The sequence below is a fragment of the Plutella xylostella genome, chromosome 16 (assembly GCF_932276165.1).
Source record: "Plutella xylostella chromosome 16, ilPluXylo3.1, whole genome shotgun sequence".
Lineage (NCBI taxonomy): Eukaryota > Metazoa > Arthropoda > Insecta > Lepidoptera > Plutellidae > Plutella > Plutella xylostella.
The window spans coordinates 2,250,516-2,267,882 of NC_063996.1; the positions used below are offsets into that span (position 1 = coordinate 2,250,516).

General features: G+C 42.3%; 1 protein-coding gene across 1 annotated transcript in view; it reads right to left on the reverse strand.

Annotated features, from left to right (window-relative positions):
• LOC105389419 (phosphatidylinositol 4-kinase alpha) overlaps window positions 1-17,367 on the reverse strand; it is a 41,962-nt gene that overhangs the window by 5,096 nt on the left and 19,499 nt on the right. The window contains exons 15-32 of the mRNA XM_048626145.1: window positions 16,978-17,179; window positions 16,280-16,417; window positions 10,534-10,638; window positions 9,962-10,062; window positions 9,646-9,736; window positions 9,118-9,322; window positions 8,358-8,558; window positions 7,091-7,223; window positions 6,543-6,617; window positions 6,036-6,175; window positions 5,658-5,747; window positions 4,450-4,577; window positions 3,846-3,992; window positions 3,364-3,545; window positions 2,381-2,510; window positions 1,399-1,578; window positions 901-1,021; window positions 173-363 (exon numbers count right to left, since the gene is read on the reverse strand). Coding sequence (XP_048482102.1) covers window positions 173-363; window positions 901-1,021; window positions 1,399-1,578; window positions 2,381-2,510; window positions 3,364-3,545; window positions 3,846-3,992; window positions 4,450-4,577; window positions 5,658-5,747; window positions 6,036-6,175; window positions 6,543-6,617; window positions 7,091-7,223; window positions 8,358-8,558; window positions 9,118-9,322; window positions 9,646-9,736; window positions 9,962-10,062; window positions 10,534-10,638; window positions 16,280-16,417; window positions 16,978-17,179 — 2,560 coding nt within the window. The remainder of the gene's footprint in view (window positions 1-172; window positions 364-900; window positions 1,022-1,398; window positions 1,579-2,380; window positions 2,511-3,363; window positions 3,546-3,845; window positions 3,993-4,449; window positions 4,578-5,657; window positions 5,748-6,035; window positions 6,176-6,542; window positions 6,618-7,090; window positions 7,224-8,357; window positions 8,559-9,117; window positions 9,323-9,645; window positions 9,737-9,961; window positions 10,063-10,533; window positions 10,639-16,279; window positions 16,418-16,977; window positions 17,180-17,367) is intronic.

The window sequence follows — 17,367 nt, forward strand, 5'->3', positions numbered from 1 at the left end:
TAATATAGTAAAATAAATAAATAAAATAAATGTCGCTTTTTGTGACCTCTACAGGTGTGTGTATAGGAGGTCAAAATGGGGTGGTCATTCTGTTACCAACTTTTGGTCCATGACTTTTGGACATTCGTTAAAAAAACACTGTGTATAAAACCAATCCTATGGCCTAAGTTACCTTTATATTCTTCAAAGCATCCAAACAAGCCTGTTTCCTCTCAGCGCCCTTCGGGTAAGGTCGGATGATTCCGGATATGTTCGTGATTTGTCCGAAGAAGTCGAACTCTCTCTCGTAGAACGACTTGGCTGGCCCGGACAGTGACTCGATAATGTTCTTGGATAAGCCGTCTAAGATGTCGTAGAGAACAGCTGTGGAAAAAAATATTATTTATCACAACTGACCCAAAAAGATAGTGCTTTGGAATGCATTTTTACTGGCGGGCAATGTCGGATTTACAATCCCATTATATTAATTTGTTATTGATTTTTTTGCATAATAATATACTCGCGCACTATTTGACATGTCAATAGTGGCTTTTTGAAGTCATTTATATGAGTAGGATGGAACATCGAGTGTTTTTATAGCATAGCTTCCAGTCGACGAAAGCCCTAAGGGGACTACTTCAATAGCCATAAGCCGACTGTAGACGCCAAAATACGGCTAACCTCATCTTTAAGTTCCTTGTATTTTTATACAGGGTGTTGCAAAAGGCTATATTAAGCCGAAAGGGGATGCCTCCTTTTCCTTAGTAACTTTGTTAGTCAGGTGACTTTTTACTATGGAGAAAGTTTTTTTTTCGCGAATTTCCAAAACTCGTTGTGCAAAAGTTGTTCAGAATGACCCCTTGAGTCACCTTGTTCCGCTTTAGTACACACCCTGTATTGTTTCATTAGGATGTAACTCACGGTCCTTGTGCTGGCACTCCTCGTCTGTGTACATGTTGGTGTGCATGCTCCAGATGAGCTGGTGCGCGATGACTTGAGACTTGTTCGCCAGCTTCTTGATCAGCTCCGACACGTAGCCCATCTGTAGAAAACGTGGTTGTTAAATAAACTAAAGAAAAGTGAATAAAAACTTGGGGGGAACGGGAACGATCATGTCGAGGTCACCAATTGGACATGTTTTTGGCAAGTATAAATTAGACAACTCAATACATAAAGTTCACATTTTATTTTATAATAATGAGGTGATATAGAGCTAAATGAAAACTGAATGAGTACTTATGTGGTTATGATAAACAGGGTGGGAAATGGTGGGGTGATGGGACAATCAAGCCAGGGTCACCAATTTGGCAAGTTTTTGACAATGATACTCAGTTATGTCACCAGTAATACGAGCTTTGTACATAATCTCACTATAGGCAAATGATGAGAAAGTCAGACCCCGTTTCGCCACTAACATACCGTGTCATGCCGTGTAGCCTGCACCAGCTGCGGTATATACGGCAGCACGCAGCCACAGTTGTACGACGCGAGCGTCGACACGGCCGCCTGCGCCGTCAGCGGGTGCGGCGGGAACTGACGGCTGAAGAAGCTGAGGGCTTCTACAGGGGTCACGCGTGCCCAGGTCAGGATGTGGACTAGCTGTGGAGGTGGATGGGTGGATGTTAGGTATATTTATTAGGTAGAAATAAGGATACAGTTGTCTTGTAATAATTATACGCAAACGAAAAGTTGCGTTTCTGTTAATCTTCTTTCCTTTGTTTCATCATAGCGAAAATAAGGGGCACTACACTATCTGTAAGAAAGAATACGAAAACTGTTTGAAGAAAAAAACGCAACATAGGTACAGTTGTACACGTAACATTTATGTTGATAAAAAAAACAGTTAACTATGTTTGTGCCGGACTTTGTATTATGTACTTAACTGCCTCTGTGGTCTAGTGGTAGAAGCTTCGCTTCATGACCCAGAGGTCCCGGGTTCGATTCCCGGGTGGGACCATCAATTTGTGTTTCTAAATTGTGGTTCTAAGTTTGGTTAGGACATAGAAGGCTGATCACCTGATGTCCGAAACAGTGAAACGATCCATGCTGTCGGATGGGCATGTAAAGCAGTCGGTCCTGCGCCTAGCTCTCTCCAGTCGTGTCGGTCAATCCGTCCCATTGGGCTATGAGAGTGATGGAACAGAGAGTGCTTCTGTGTACTGCGCACACACTTGGGCACTATAATCTACTCCTGCGTAGATGGCTGATCTCAATTGAGATTGGCCGCCGTGGTCGAAATTCGGCTAGGAGGACATTCATTATCATTATTATGTACTTCAATGACAGGCAACAGACAAGAGCATTGATATAGACACAATAACATTGAGATAGGGCAGGATATCAAAAGACGATCTGATATTGCTTTATAACCACGGCTAACATCGAAATACATAATCCTTACCTCCGGAGCATCATTCAGCAACGTCTCAGTGGTGACCAGGTACTTCAGTGCTTGCGGCACGTGGCTGACTGCCGTGGGGTTCTCTTGCACTTTCCTCTTGATCTCCGACACTATGCCTTCGTTCTTCAACCTGCAAGGGGAATACATTACTTAACTAGGCATATTTCTTGTAAAAAATACCTACTTTGGATATTATATTGGATACAATTGTGAGAGACGACACAAGACTCTCCTATCGCACTTATTTACTCAGCAATAAAGGACTGCTTTTCCGTAAAATGTCATGGTGGCATCCCAAACCATGTTTTCTGATTGGCGTCATTTAGTTTTGCTCAATAGATAGGCCTGATTGCTATGTTATACTCTACAGATGGTCCGTACATGCGTGCGGGTCCTCAACCTACATCTCGGGCAGAAACACAGCCAACACTGGCCTTGTTGCGCCACGTGGCAATATTTTCCTACCCAGGCACCAGATATTCCGGACACTCATGTTTGTGGTGTCCTTGAGTTTCCTCAACTGTCCTCTACTGTCCTCAACCTACCTCTCAGGCAGGAATTAGGCCAACACTGGTTTGATGACCAGGTGCACCGGACACGCTACTCCTCAAAAGTCCTCAAGTTTCATCTACTGTCCTCTAGTGTCCTAAACCTACCTCTCCGGCAGGAACACGGCCAGCACGGGGCTGATGTCCCAGGCCAGCTTGGTGTGGTCGCGCCACGCCCGCTCCGTGTTGGGCTTGCCTCGCCACGTGGCGATGTTGTCCTCTCCAGGCACCAGGTATTCCGGACACTCATGTTAGTGGTGTCCTCAAGTTTCCTCGACTGTCCTCTAGTTTCCTCAACCTACATCTCAGGCAGGAATTAGGCCAACACTGGTTTGATGACCAGGTGCACCGGACACGCTAGTAGGTTGCGTCCTCAAAATTCCTCAATTTGTGTCCTCAAAAGTCCTCAACTCTCCTCTACAGTCCTCAACCTACCTCTCAGGCAGAAAAACAGCCAGCACGGGGCTGATGTCCCAGGCCAGCTTGGTGTGGTCGCGCCACGCCCGCTCCGTGCTGGGCTTGCCTCGCCACGTGGCGATGTTGTCCTCGCCAGGGACTAAGTGCTCGGGACGAGCGTGCGGGTTGTGCCAGGTTACTAGGAACTCGATCTCCACTGCCTGTTGAGGTGTTTTTGTTTGAGATTACTATAATAGTTAGGGACTATTAAAAAATTATAAAAAACCGCGCGCTATCCCAATTGCCGTGGGTGTATTTGTAGTAAGCGGGCAAGCGGTTACGGCCAAAAAAATAATTCTAATTAACATTAAAACTTAAGTATCAAAAACAATACTTAAAATTTGGAACCCATTATACTTTCGAAATGAGCAATGATATAGTACAGAGTGAGGTCAGACACGCTCAACTAGGATTGGGGAATTTATAACTAAATACAGTTACATACGGCACCGTGCACTCACCATTAACTCCAATATGAGGTTCCGTTTCCTCACGTATTCCTTGACGAAGGTGTCTTGCGGCTTGCTCGTCGGCTTCACGCTTCTGTTGGAGCGCTTGCCCGCTATCGAGCCCGCGCCGCTGCCTAGCGTTGTCGTTGATAGGGGCACCTGGGAAGATTAATAAGAAATAAACCTTTGAACACCGGAGTCAGGGCGTTTATGTATGTCGATAGACGACCGGATGTGAGAGCGCTCAATCCCCGGCCGGGGCAGATTAATTTGTTCTTGCTGTCAAATGTATATCTGTTGTGTATTATCTCCAACTTACCTGCCAAGCCTGAAGGTTATATAGCAGGAGGCTCATATCCTGCAGTGCACTCCCTCACCCATTTCTTTCAAAGCTTTGTTTTCGTCAAAATATTGTTACCGATAAATGTACTCGGTTATATTATTATTTCACACCGTTTTGTGTTCATATGATGATGATGTTTTCCAAGCCGATACGGCTACGGCGACTGCTAATGGAGATTTAGGCTTCGTTGGTGTGCCCGGATGTGGCTTATGTAGCCAATCTTGGCGGTAAATGTTCGACATAATGATGTAAATGTGGTAAATGATGACTTACCGTATTAATCCACCCAGTGGTGTGTCTGCTGCCGATATCGCTGCTGTTCACAGAGGACCTGTTGTCTGTGGGCGACATGGATGTGTACACGCTCTGTCTGCTACTCGGAGGCATTAGGTCGAACTCCGCTGTAATAATAATTATAATATTGAATAACAGTATTACCAGAGACTCAAAAAGGTTTTCATGAAAAAAATAAAACTTTTTTTAGAGAGTATCGGTGGTGTCCCCTGTTGTGGTGTGTCAAAAACAGCTTTTTGCACACACAGTGTTTGTCATCGTGGTGATAAGATTAGGTAGTTAGATTGGTCAAATTTATCAGTAGCTGACGGATTCACCTGATAGATAGATAGATAGATAATTCTTTATTGCACACAAACACAGAAATTACAATAGAATATGCACAACATAGACGGTACAAATGGCGGCCTTATTACTAAGAGTAATTTCTTCCAGACTACCTCGGAGGAGAGAAATTATACAAAAGAAAAGGGGAAAGTGCAAAAAATTACAAACATAACTTATAAAAGGAAAAATTAACAATTATATAAAATGATACCTAATCTATACCTAGTAATAGGTAATATAAACTACATACAACATACTTATATACTTAAATATATACATACTTTTAAATATATAATATATTATAAATAAATATTATTCTGGCAAGGATAATAATTTATTGTAGTGCTTATTCAGCAGGGATTTAAATGATGCTAGCGAAGGCGCAAGTCTGATATGTGTGGGTAAATCATTCCACAACAATGTGGCCTGGACAGTAAAAGATTCGCTGTAGAATTTAGTTTTATGTTCAGGGATGTTCAGCCTGAGATTCTGCGATGAACGAAGGGTACAGCTATGGGTTGAGCAACGCATCCCAAAACGCTCCTTCAGGTATGCTGGGGTACATGGATTGAACAGTACAGAGTAAAGAAGTGAAAGAATGTGGGTATTCCGACGAAAGCGAATTGGGAGCCACTTGAGTTTAGTACGGTATTCGGAGATGTGGTCATATTTTCTTACGCCAAATATGAACCGTATACAAAAGTTTTGAAGACGCTCAAGTTTGTTTAGTTGCTCCTCGGTGAGATCAGGATAGCTGGCATCGGCGTAGTCAAGAAAAGTTCTGATGTACGAGTACATAAGCTACAGTTGATACGTGACTCTATTCGTGCAATATAAAAATGAATAATACGTTCACTTACCACCAACGTCGCTGGTTTTCAGATATTTCTTGTCAGAGTGCATCAGCTGCCAGAATTTGATGAGCGATATAATATCTTCTCTCAATACACCTGCGAAAATTATAAATTCATTAATCTTTGGCCTTATATCTTCAGAGCTTTGTTGAATATTGTATTGACGGCAAAAGCTATTTAGACAAAGTTTGAGGACAAAAGCTAGCAAATTCAAAATAAGCTCAAATATTAAATACAAAATATAAAAGAATAAAATACAAATATTGCGAATGGACACATAGTATCACGCCTTCTATAGGCCAGTCAATACTCCGTCCAAAATATTTATGTTGTTTCTTTATCTACCGTAGGGTACCTTACACCAAAGCCTCACAGAAATCTTACCAGAGGTCCTAGAAGGGCACTGCAGTCCTCTGCAGAAGTAGTCTAAACACGCACTGTAGACCCTCTCCCTGAGGATATTTCTAGCCAGAGACCGTGGTAGGATATCGCCTTGGAGTAACGACAGGCCGCATGAGAGAAGCCTGAAAAAGACGTTGAGGTTAGTCAAAGTCGAATGTTTTTATTCATCGTATAAATTTTATATAAAGTTCTCTGATGAATGTATATTTTTACGAACTACTCTCCGTTCGGATAGGGGGCTTTTTAGCGCAATAAGGTGTATTTGTTCGTTGGAATGAGTCTGAAATACTGACACTTATTTTTATCACATGCCATTTTATAAGTGGTCACCATAGATTAACTTTGGGACCGCGGAAATTAGTGTAATATGGAGGAGGCTTATACCCTGCAGTGGATTGACATAGGCTGATGATGATGATGATCGGGATATATTGTTTATGTACTTATACTAGGAAATTTAAGTAAATGATTTATAACTTTTTTACTTACCGAAATCTAACACCAACGGCATCCACATGTCTGTTTATGTGGTCCCTTTTATCACCCACTGTTATTGGCAGGCATCTGAGGACAAAAAGGACAGTATAACTGAGCTATCCTGCTAACACGACTAATATTTTGTCTCAACAAGCTTACATTCAATATAAATACCAGCTTTTCATGTTTTACATCAGCGCAGCATCATACAAAAACACGCTCGCTAACCCCGTCCTGTGATTGGCCACCACACAACACCGCTTCCTCTCATTGGCTGCCATACCTGTGCAGCAGCAGCATGGCCAGCATCTCCACCTACTCTTGGCTGTTGTACTTGGCGGTCTCGGCCACCTCGCACACGTTTACACGACTAACTTCTGTTTCATTCAACTAGCTTTTACATATTCTTTAAGATTGCCAGCGCATCTTGTGCCAGCGCGCCTATAGCCATCATTTAGAAACACGCCCCCTGAACGCGTCCTGTGATTGGCCACCGTACAAAACCGCGCGCTCCCATTGGCTACCAGGCCGTCATACCTGACTTCTCATTGGCTACCAACCTGTGCAGCAGCATGGCCAGCATCTCCACCTTCTCCTGGCTGTTGTACTTGGCGGTCTCGGCCACCTCGCACAGGTAGCGCACCCACACCGCGTGAGGCGCCACGAACGGGGGCGCCGGTTCGAGTTTCACGTCTGGAAAAAGGGAGGGTGGGTTAATTGAAGTATTTATTACATAAAATAAGACATTACATAGGCCTCACGCATTACGGGCCACCATAAAGTCGCTCTACTTATCAGCATTGACAATTAACTTTGAGAAAAACACCCTTTTCTTTTCATATTCACTTAACAATTTATTTTTCATGCAGCTTATAATTTTACGACATATAGACCTCTTTGCAGAAAAGCTGCTCGATGAAAGCATAAATAAATACCTATTTAATGTAATCTTGTTCATCTAAGTATGTGATCTCAAGCTCCTAACCTACCTTCATCAACAGCCAACGGATTCGTATCCGGTTCCTTAACAGCAAACAGCCCCATCTTCCTGTCCACAGTGCACTGCCAGGCCGCGAAGATCTCCTGCAGCAGTCGCAGCTCCAGGGGGCCTTGAGCCATTTATGACGTCACGTAGTTCCATTTATGATAGACCTACTGCTCCATGGATCCCTGATGTCATACTAAAGGTACAGTACCTGTAGTTTATGACCGAGTTGTCGAGAACTACAGGATTGTAGTGTAGTAAACGGGTTGCTTGTTCAATTTACGAAGACACCTAGTTTCATTTATCAAGTCACCTTGTTGCATTTATGAAGTCACCTTGTTCCATTAATGAAGTCCTTTTACACTAGCTCATCTCGATTTTAAATGCTGTATTGTAAAGCAAGGGTTAAGGGTCTTATATACCAACCTACATACCTTCATCAACAGCCAGCGGGTTCGTATCCGGTTCCTTAACCGCAAACAGCCCCATCTTCCTGTCCACGGTGCACTGCCAGGCCGCGAAGATCTCCTGCAGCAGCCTCAGCTCCATGGCGACTTGTTGTATTTATGAAGTCACCTTGTTGCATTTATGAAGTCACCTTGTTGCATTTATGAAGTCACGTAGTTCCATTTATGATAGATCCACGGCTCCATGGATCCCTGATGTTAGACTGAAGGTATAGTACCTGTAGTTTATGACCGAGTTGTCGAGAGCTACAGGCTTTAGAAAAAGGGTTGCTAGTTCCATTTATGATGTCTCCTTGTTCCATTCATCAAGGCCTATCACACTAGCGCATCTGGATGTTGAATGCTGTAAACTTGTAAATGAAGAGTCCAACCCACCTTCATCAACAGCCAACGGGTTCGTATCCGGTTCCTTAACCGCAAACAGCCCCATCTTCCTATCCACAGTACACTGCCAGGCCGCGAAGATCTCCTGCAGCAGTCTCAGCTCCAGGTCTGGACGGGCCGTGGTCAGCCACTGCCAGCACTCGACCGCTGTGGTCATGGCGTCTTCGGTGAAGACTTCTACTTGGGACCATGCTGTGGAGGGTTGAAGAGAGTGTTAATAAGTTTTAATCACAATAAGTGCCCATTATGCATTATGAATGGATTATTATAACTTATGTATGTATAGGGATTAAAATAGTGAAGATGAAATATAGATAAACTAAAAGGCTCGCTGTCTCTAATAATATATAGCGCAGTCATCCACCAGAAGGAAATACTATCATTAAAACATAATAATATAAACAGCACCATCTAGCGTAAAACTTCTCATCTGCCTGCACTAGTAAATTGGTGGCCCGCCAGAGGGCATAACTATCTTACAAACATACCTCCTACCGAATTTGTAAAAATTGACGTTCATCAGAAAATTTTATATTTGTACGATGAATAAAAAAAATTGACTTTGACATACAGCGCCATCTAGCGTCAACTCTCTCACCTAGAGCATGCAGAGTCCGCCTGGCCAGCGCGTGTGCATGATGCTGCCTCGCGTGCACTAATAACGCGGTCGCCCGCCAGAGGGCACCACCATCCGTCCCACTAACATGTAGATAAAACAATAAACAGCGCCATCTGTTAGCAACTCTCTCACCTAGAGCGTGCAGCGTCCGCCTCGCCAGCGCGTGTGCATGGTGTTGCCTCGCGTGAACCAGTAGCGCCGTCGCCCGCCAGAGGGCGGCGCGGTGCGCGGTCTCGCTGCCGGTGCTCGCCGCGTCTCGTAACGCTTGTAAGTGACGGGCCCCGACCCGCCATAGGGCCGCTTCGCCGCCGCCTTCCGCTGATACTGCGCCTGCCACCTGGAAATAAATAAGTGAATTTTATTATTTGAATGGAATAGATAAGGATGTTACTGATGCATCGGTTACTACTGATATGCTAGAAGGATGGCAATACGTGTTTTATAATTTGACGAACTATTAATATCCTTAGCCTCACACGTTACACTCGTCATTCCAGCGTAATCGCTTGGTTGGCTCTCGGTTACTGCTAACGAAGCGGATCAGAGTTCTGCACAAGGAAAATAGTAGCTACTAAACATTAACCCGCGTAAGTAACCCTCGTGTCTTCTACAACAAACCTCCTGATTATCTAAATTCATATCATCACACATCACACTCACCTCCCCGGCGTACCGGCTGCGTTGGCTCACGACCGCCAACAGAGCGGCGGAGTCTTGCGTCACGCACGGCGGCCGCTTGTCTAGGGCTGACCTGAATAAATAACAAATATTTTTAAATGATAAGACACAGTAACTTGTTTATATATTCATTGTATGTACAGCTTAGCGTACGATTGGGTAATTCAATTAATTGACAATTAACACAAAGTTAGTTAGAATATAGTTCAGTAATGCGCTGAACAAGTCACATTGATTGGTCATGGATAATAGATAATGAAAGTAAGGATGAGTGTTATATGTGATGTTGAGTATTTACCTGGGTAGTGGGGCCGAGAGTCTGTTCAAGCCGGCAGCACCAAGAAGCGCCCCCGTGGCTAGGGCCAGGCCGCAGTGGTGCCAGAGAGTCGAGTTGGGTACCTGGGAATTATCATCGAATAAAATTATTAACACAAATTAAATGAAATGAGTAGTCTTGTAGATGATATTCTGCTTCATAAGCTCTATGAGGCACGAAGAGAAACATGTATTCACGATGGCCTTTGCCAGATAAATGTATTTCCAGATTATGATTATGAATCTAACATAGATGGCCAAAGAACCAACAACTGTTGGAGTACCAAACAATCTTATTGCATTGGCAAACTGAGACACGATTCTCCTTGCTAATATAGCCTGTCTAAATTCAGAAGTGGTAGTAGACTGATTAACTGCTTGTTTCAATAACTCTATCTACCGATGACTGGTAGTTACTTTCATACGATTTTGACAACTATTTTGTAACTTTTGATGTGTCAAAATAGTATGAAAGTAACTACCAGTCATCGGTAGATAGAGTTATTGTAACTGGCAGTGAATGATTTTCTGTAGAAGTTATTATATTTCACATACCTGATTGAGATACTCCTGCAGATGCGACCTGGTGGACTGCGGCGCCCACTTCATGGCCTCCTGCACGATGCCGTGGCAGCGGTCCGCGAAGTCTTTCACTATGCTCTGAAATTAACAAGTTATTGAAAGTTACATACAGCCATGGATGAATATTTAGCGATTTGGTGGCAAACAATGTTTTTATACTTTATCGCGAAATAGTTACATTTACCTAAATCGATAACGAACCCATGTAGCGTCAGCTGCACACATAATTATTTTTATTTATTTATTTATTTAACTCTTTATTGTACAGATATTACAAATAAAAGTACAAAGGGTGGACTTAACGCTAAAAGCATTTTCTGCCAGTCAACCCGCAGGAGGTACAGGAAAAAATAGGTAATAAGGTGTACAAAAAAAGAATTTAAAAAAAAGGAAAAGAATAGTAAACCTAAGTCACTTAATATTATACCTAATTAACCTATATACAAATATACCGATACATACAATATATTATACATAATATATATACATAAGAATATCTAATACATACATAATAATATATACCTATAAAATATACTTAAGCGGTTCAGGAGAAGCGGTCTATTTATCTAACTGTCTAACTGGATTGTCGAACTTCATAAAGAGACAGTGAAAGTAAGTAGGCGAAAATTTATCATAAAACCGTGGATGACACCAGGTCTTATTAAATGCACCAAAAATCGCGACATTCTTCACGCCAAAGCAAGAGCCAGTCCAAATGACCCTGTACAACAAATAATATACAAACGATACAGAAATTTTTGTAAGCTTTTATTAAGTAATCTGAAACAGGAATATGAAAGAAACGAGCTTAACACTAATAAAAACAACCCCAAAAAACTGTGGGAAATAATTAAAGATATCTGCCATGCAAAGAAACCCAGTAACTCAGCTATTGAACTAACAACCCTACATAATAACCTAAATGACTCTCTCGATGCCTGCAATGAATATTTTTCTACTGTAGGTGGCAACTTAGCCCAAAAAATACTTCAAAACATTGAAGAAAATGAAGACTCCTTGGCAAAAAGTTTAGCTCCCTCTACAGTTAATCCTAAATCAATATACTTAGCACCCACTGATGAAAATGAAATTCGGGGACTCATCATGAATCTGAAAGATCAAAGCGCGCCGGGTCTTGATGGTATCGGCAGTCGGCTAATCAAATATGTGAGGGACCTAATTCTTTCTCCGCTTACTCATATAATTAATACAAGTATTGAAACCGGTGTGTTCCCTGCTTGTTGGAAAGTAGCGGCCGTTAGTCCTATTTTTAAGAGTGGAAAGAGGGACGATCCTGCTAATTACAGACCAATCTCTCTGCTTATTATATTTTCAAAGTTGCTGGAAAAGGTGGTCAACAGCCGATTGATGAACTTTCTCGAAACAAAAAATCTCCTTAGTGCTAATCAATTTGGTTTCAGGCATGCTTTGTCCACAGAAGACGCAGTAGGTTCGCTTTCGAGGAATATCGTTAATGCTCTGGATAAAGGGAAAGCTTGCATTGGTGTGTTTCTTGACCTGGCCAAGGCATTTGATACCGTGTCAGTCAAGATTTTACTAGGAAAGATGGATAAAATGGGAATAAGAGGTATTGCTCTGAAATGGTTTGAAACATATCTAACCAACAGAAGTCAATGTGTTAAGATTGGCAATAACATAAGCTCACAAAAACAAATCAATTATGGAGTACCCCAAGGCAGTATCCTAGGTCCCTCGCTCTTCCTGATCTATCTGAATGACATCTCCTCGACAAGAATTCAAAATGCCGACTTTTACTGCTACGCTGACGACACGGCAATCATTTTTAATGACAATTCATGGAGTGAGGTCTTTCAAAAAGCGGAAATAGGTATAACAACACTAGGAGTCTGGTTAAGAAGGAACCTTCTTACACTTAACACTGAAAAAACAAAATACCTTGCGTTTCACAAAACAAAAGCTTCCGAACCAAAAGAATCTCCAGGAATCGTTGTTCACAGCTGCGGCCAGGATCCATTAAACAAATCTTGCTCGTGCCCTACAATAGAACGTACAAACTCCATTAAGTACCTGGGTGTTCACCTCGATGAAAAAATGACGTTTAGAGACCATATTAAGAAATTTTCTGCCAAAGTTCGTAAATTGATTCACTTCTTTAAGGCTCTTCGAAACAGTGCGGATATAGGTCTTCTAAAACAGATTTATGTATCCATTTGTCAACCCATCTTACGCTACTGTCTGCCAATATGGGGAGGTGCTGCCAAATCAATTTTAATTGAGATAGAAAGAGCCCAAAGATCAGTGCTAAAAGTCATGTTAGGAAAAAAACGTCAACACCCAACTAACAGTCTGTTCAACGAACTTCAACTACTAACTGTGCGAAAAATTTACATTGAAATGGCTACAATAACTGTCCATAAAGCTCTCATGGTATCTGCAGATCTACCCGAGTTGAAGTCGAGACGAGTGTATAAAGCACCACTTAACCCAACAAATACAGCATTTGCTCAAAGGCATTCTAGTTTTCTTCACCCGTATATATATAATAAAATGTGTAAGGTATGTAACCTCAAAAATAAAACTACAAGGGAAATCAGAATTGTAGTCCACGTCTATCTGCTAAGTCTCACTTATGACGAAACCGAACGTATTTTAAATCAAGTCGTGTAAGGGTAACAAATATACACACTTATATTTATTTTTATTCCATTTTATTGTTTATTTATGTAACTAGTACTAAAATATATTACTTATATTTATTAACAGCCATCCTATTAATTATTTAAACTCATATAATCGCCACCGCTCATGACCGCCCGCTCCGTCCATGGCACTCGAGATACGGAAAACGATCTCTGCGATACAGGTTCGCCTAGTGCAGAGTTCAAAAGTAATTACCACTGGAGTAAATTCAAAGTACCCTACGATTATTGTTGAGATTTTTTATTTAAGATTTTTGTTTATTCCAATTATGTATCTGACTTGGTAAATAAATTATTTGTATTTGTATTTGTATAACTTGCTAAGGTAGTAAGCACGAGTCAAACATTTAAACACGTTGCGAGAAGGTGCACTTCTAATATTGTGAGGAAGATTGTTCCATAATCGTACAGCCGTGACCGCGAAGGAATCGGACATAAAGCCAGAATGGAAGGAGGGCAGAGCTAAGAGTAAATTGTGAGAGGATCGTAAATGCTTGGAGTGGGTATCTGAGAGAAATGTGAACATAGACTTAAGATAGGGAGGGGTATTTGGCTCGCGGAGAATAGAGAAAAGTAAACATAGAATACGTAAGTTCCTACGATCACGAATTGGGAGCCATTTAAGCTGTGAGCGGTACTGAGACACGTGATCATATTTACGCAGCCCAAAAACGAAACGAATGCAGGTGTTCAGTAAGCGTTCTAGCTTATTGAGCTGTGCTTCGGTCAGGTCCAGGTAGCATACGTCCGCGTAGTCTATAATAGGTACTAGGAGAGAGTTGACAAAGGCTAGTTTAGTATGCTGCGGAAGGAAATTTTTCATGCGAAGTAGGGAGTGGAGAGAGGCGTAAACTTTGCGAGATACTTTGTCCAGCTGTTGTACCCAACTAAGATTTTGATCGATGATTAGACCCAGATCCGTAACAGTTTCAGAAAAAGGAACTACTCTACTGTCATATTTGACTGGTGGTACAGTGGCATAGTCTAGGCCTGATAACAACCTAGAACCTCCTACAATGATGGCTTGACACTTGCTCGGGTTAACAGAGATGCCAAAACTCCGTGACCATCGTATGATCTCCTCGAGATCACTGTTCACCCTAGCGATGCCAGTGTCTAGATCATCAAGCTTGATCTGGTTGTAAATCTGCAAGTCATCAGCATACAAGTTGTAGGAGCATTGGAGATTAGACGTGACAAAATTAATAAACGTTGAAAAAAGTAAGGGAGAGAGAATGCCGCCTTGAGGAACGCCAGCAGACAAGTCAGCCCAATCTGATATGTCAGAAGGACCGCAACGTATTGCCTGTTGGCGACCACGAAGATATGAGGAGAACCAGCTAACAGCGGGGTCGGAGATCTGGTGACATTCAAGAATGGAAAGCAACAGGTCGTGGTCGACGGCGTTAAAGGCATTACTGAAGTCCACCAGGACCAGTACTGTTACCCGCCGATCCTCCATGGCACACCTGATGTCTTCAGTCACTTTCAGCAAAGCTGTGGTCGTGCTATGTCCCGAGCGGAATCCAGACTGGAATGGGTTCAACAGATTGCCTTTCGTTAGAAACATAGTCAGTTGACGGTGTACTACTGATTCCAGTATTTTCGATAGAAAGGGAAGAATTGAGATGGGACGATACTCGTTAGGAGCACTGGGAGCTGGAACTTTAGGAAGGGGAAGGACAAAAGCTTTGCGCCAGAGGTTAGGGAATTGGCCTGAGGATAGGGAGTGGTTTACAATGTGAGTTATAGCAGGTAAAAGGATATCAAGGAGGGATGTAATCATAATACGTCCTATGTTATCATGACCCACAGCTTTGGACTTCAGTGAAAGAATTATCTTCTTGATCTCCTCCCGTGTTGCTGGTGAAAATTTGAACGAGTCGATGTCTGGCGTGGGGATCACAGTGTTCTTAATGTGGTTTAAGGATTATTATTTGTTCTCTAATTGAATTCCCTTAGATTTATGAGTAAACTATCAGGGATCCGTATCACATGCTACTGTACCACCATTAGCACATTAGTAATCAACAATCGTAAGCTGTTGTAGCAACGTCTGTCAAAACTGACATAAATTGTATGGATATGGCAGATGTTAGACAGTTAAGCGATTCTAAAATGTCGGTTGTGGTAAAACGCTGCTGTTACTTATACACTAGTGACTATAATTACGAGTACTGGAATTGTTTTATTGCGTTGCTATTGGCCCATATTATTTATTACTGTATTGCTATTGGTCCTAACAATGACCCATCTCACTCTGTCAATGTCCGAAATGTGTAAGAGACATACGTACACACTAAACAGTTCTCGTTTCTTAAATAAAAAATAGACCATAGGATACAATAGAATACCTCTATCCCCTCCCATCCCCGATTATCCTGCGATTTGTATAGCTCATATTGGTCGTCTTTGTCATGTCTTTATTATAAAATAATGCAATACCTCTCTCCCCTCGAGGGTATCTTGCAGCTGCATGGTGAAGTCTGTCCCGGGCAACTTCAGCAGCGGCGTCTCCTGGTTGTACACTAGTGACTAGGATACAACAGCATACCTCTCTCCTGGTTGTACACTAGTGACTAGGATACAACAGCATACCTCTCTCCTGGTTGTACACTAGTGACTAGGATACAACAGCATACCTCTCTCCTGGTTGTACACTAGTGACTAAGATACAACAGCATACCTCTCTCCTGGTTGTACACTAGTGACTAGGATACAACAGCATACCTCTCTCCTGGTTGTACACTAGTGACTAGGATACAACAGCATACCTCTCTCCTGGTTGTACACTAGTGACTAGGATACAACAGCATACCTCTCTCCTGGTTGTACACTAGTGACTAGGATACAACAGCATACCTCTCTCCTGGTTGTACACTAGTGACTAGGATACAACAGCATACCTCTGTCCTGGTTGTACACTAGTGACTAGGATACAACAGCATACCTCTGTCCTGGTTGTACACTAGTGACTAGGATACAACAGTATACCTCTCTCCTGGTTGTACACTAGTGACTAGGATACAACAGCATACCTCTCTCCCCTCCAGTGTATCTTGCAGTTGCATGGTGAAGTCTGTCCCGGGCACCTTCAGCAGCGGTGTCTCCTGGTTGGCGTCCAGCTCCAGGCTGAAGCTCAGGACTTGAAGGATGTCCAGCATCGACCAGAGCACCTGGTGGAAGAGAATAGAAGAAATGTGAATACTTGGTTTGATTGAATTCTTAGTAGTTTTAAGTTACCTATAGTTTAGCAACATTATGTAATAAAGCTTATTATAAATGATTATTTAACTGACAAAAACTCGTGGGCCAATGTCCATCTCAGCTAAAAAATCACCTCTGTAAAAATTTAACGTCCAATAAACCATATTTCATTTCATTTACGTTGCTGTCTGAGTCAAATAAAGTTTTTCTTTCTTTCTTTGGTTGAATGTGGAAGGCCGAGGACTGATTATTGAGCCGTTCCATGAAAGAGCACTGTTCTGTATTGGTCGAGAATATTTTATTGTACAGTCTGGTGCAAAGAAATATGTCCGCCCTCACAGTGACAGTGCTACGTTACAATATAAAAATTGCGGTCGTTACATAACTTGGAGTAGGAAGAAGTAATGATAGGCATGCAGTTGTTTTGATACATAAGGAGTCTGGCCGTCATTCTCATTTCTAATTTTCTTCATGTGCACGTTATAAATGACCTGTACAAATGGTAGGCCAGTTATTCCTGTATGTATACCTGACAGTTCCACAGCAGGTGCGGGAAGCGGTCCACGAGGCGCGCCAGCCACTTGTCAGCAGCCCTTCTGATCTGCTTGTGGATGTGGTTGAAGTTCACCAGCAGGAACTGAGCATGGCCTTCTAGTTCGCGCTCGCGGGACACGTCTTTTGTTTTAGCGGACATCACGTCCAGGAACTTTTGGAATACTTTGTCGCCGACGCTGTGGGAAAGGATTTATAAGTTAGCTATAAAAGCATTTGAAAGTGGTAGGAACTGAGAGGTTACCCCCACCGAATATTAGCAATTAACAATCCGTAAGCTGCGTCGCTCGCCTTTCAAATCTGATGTAACTTTTATGGATCTGACAGATGTCTGACGGGCGATTCTTAATTGCTAATGTGTCGGTGG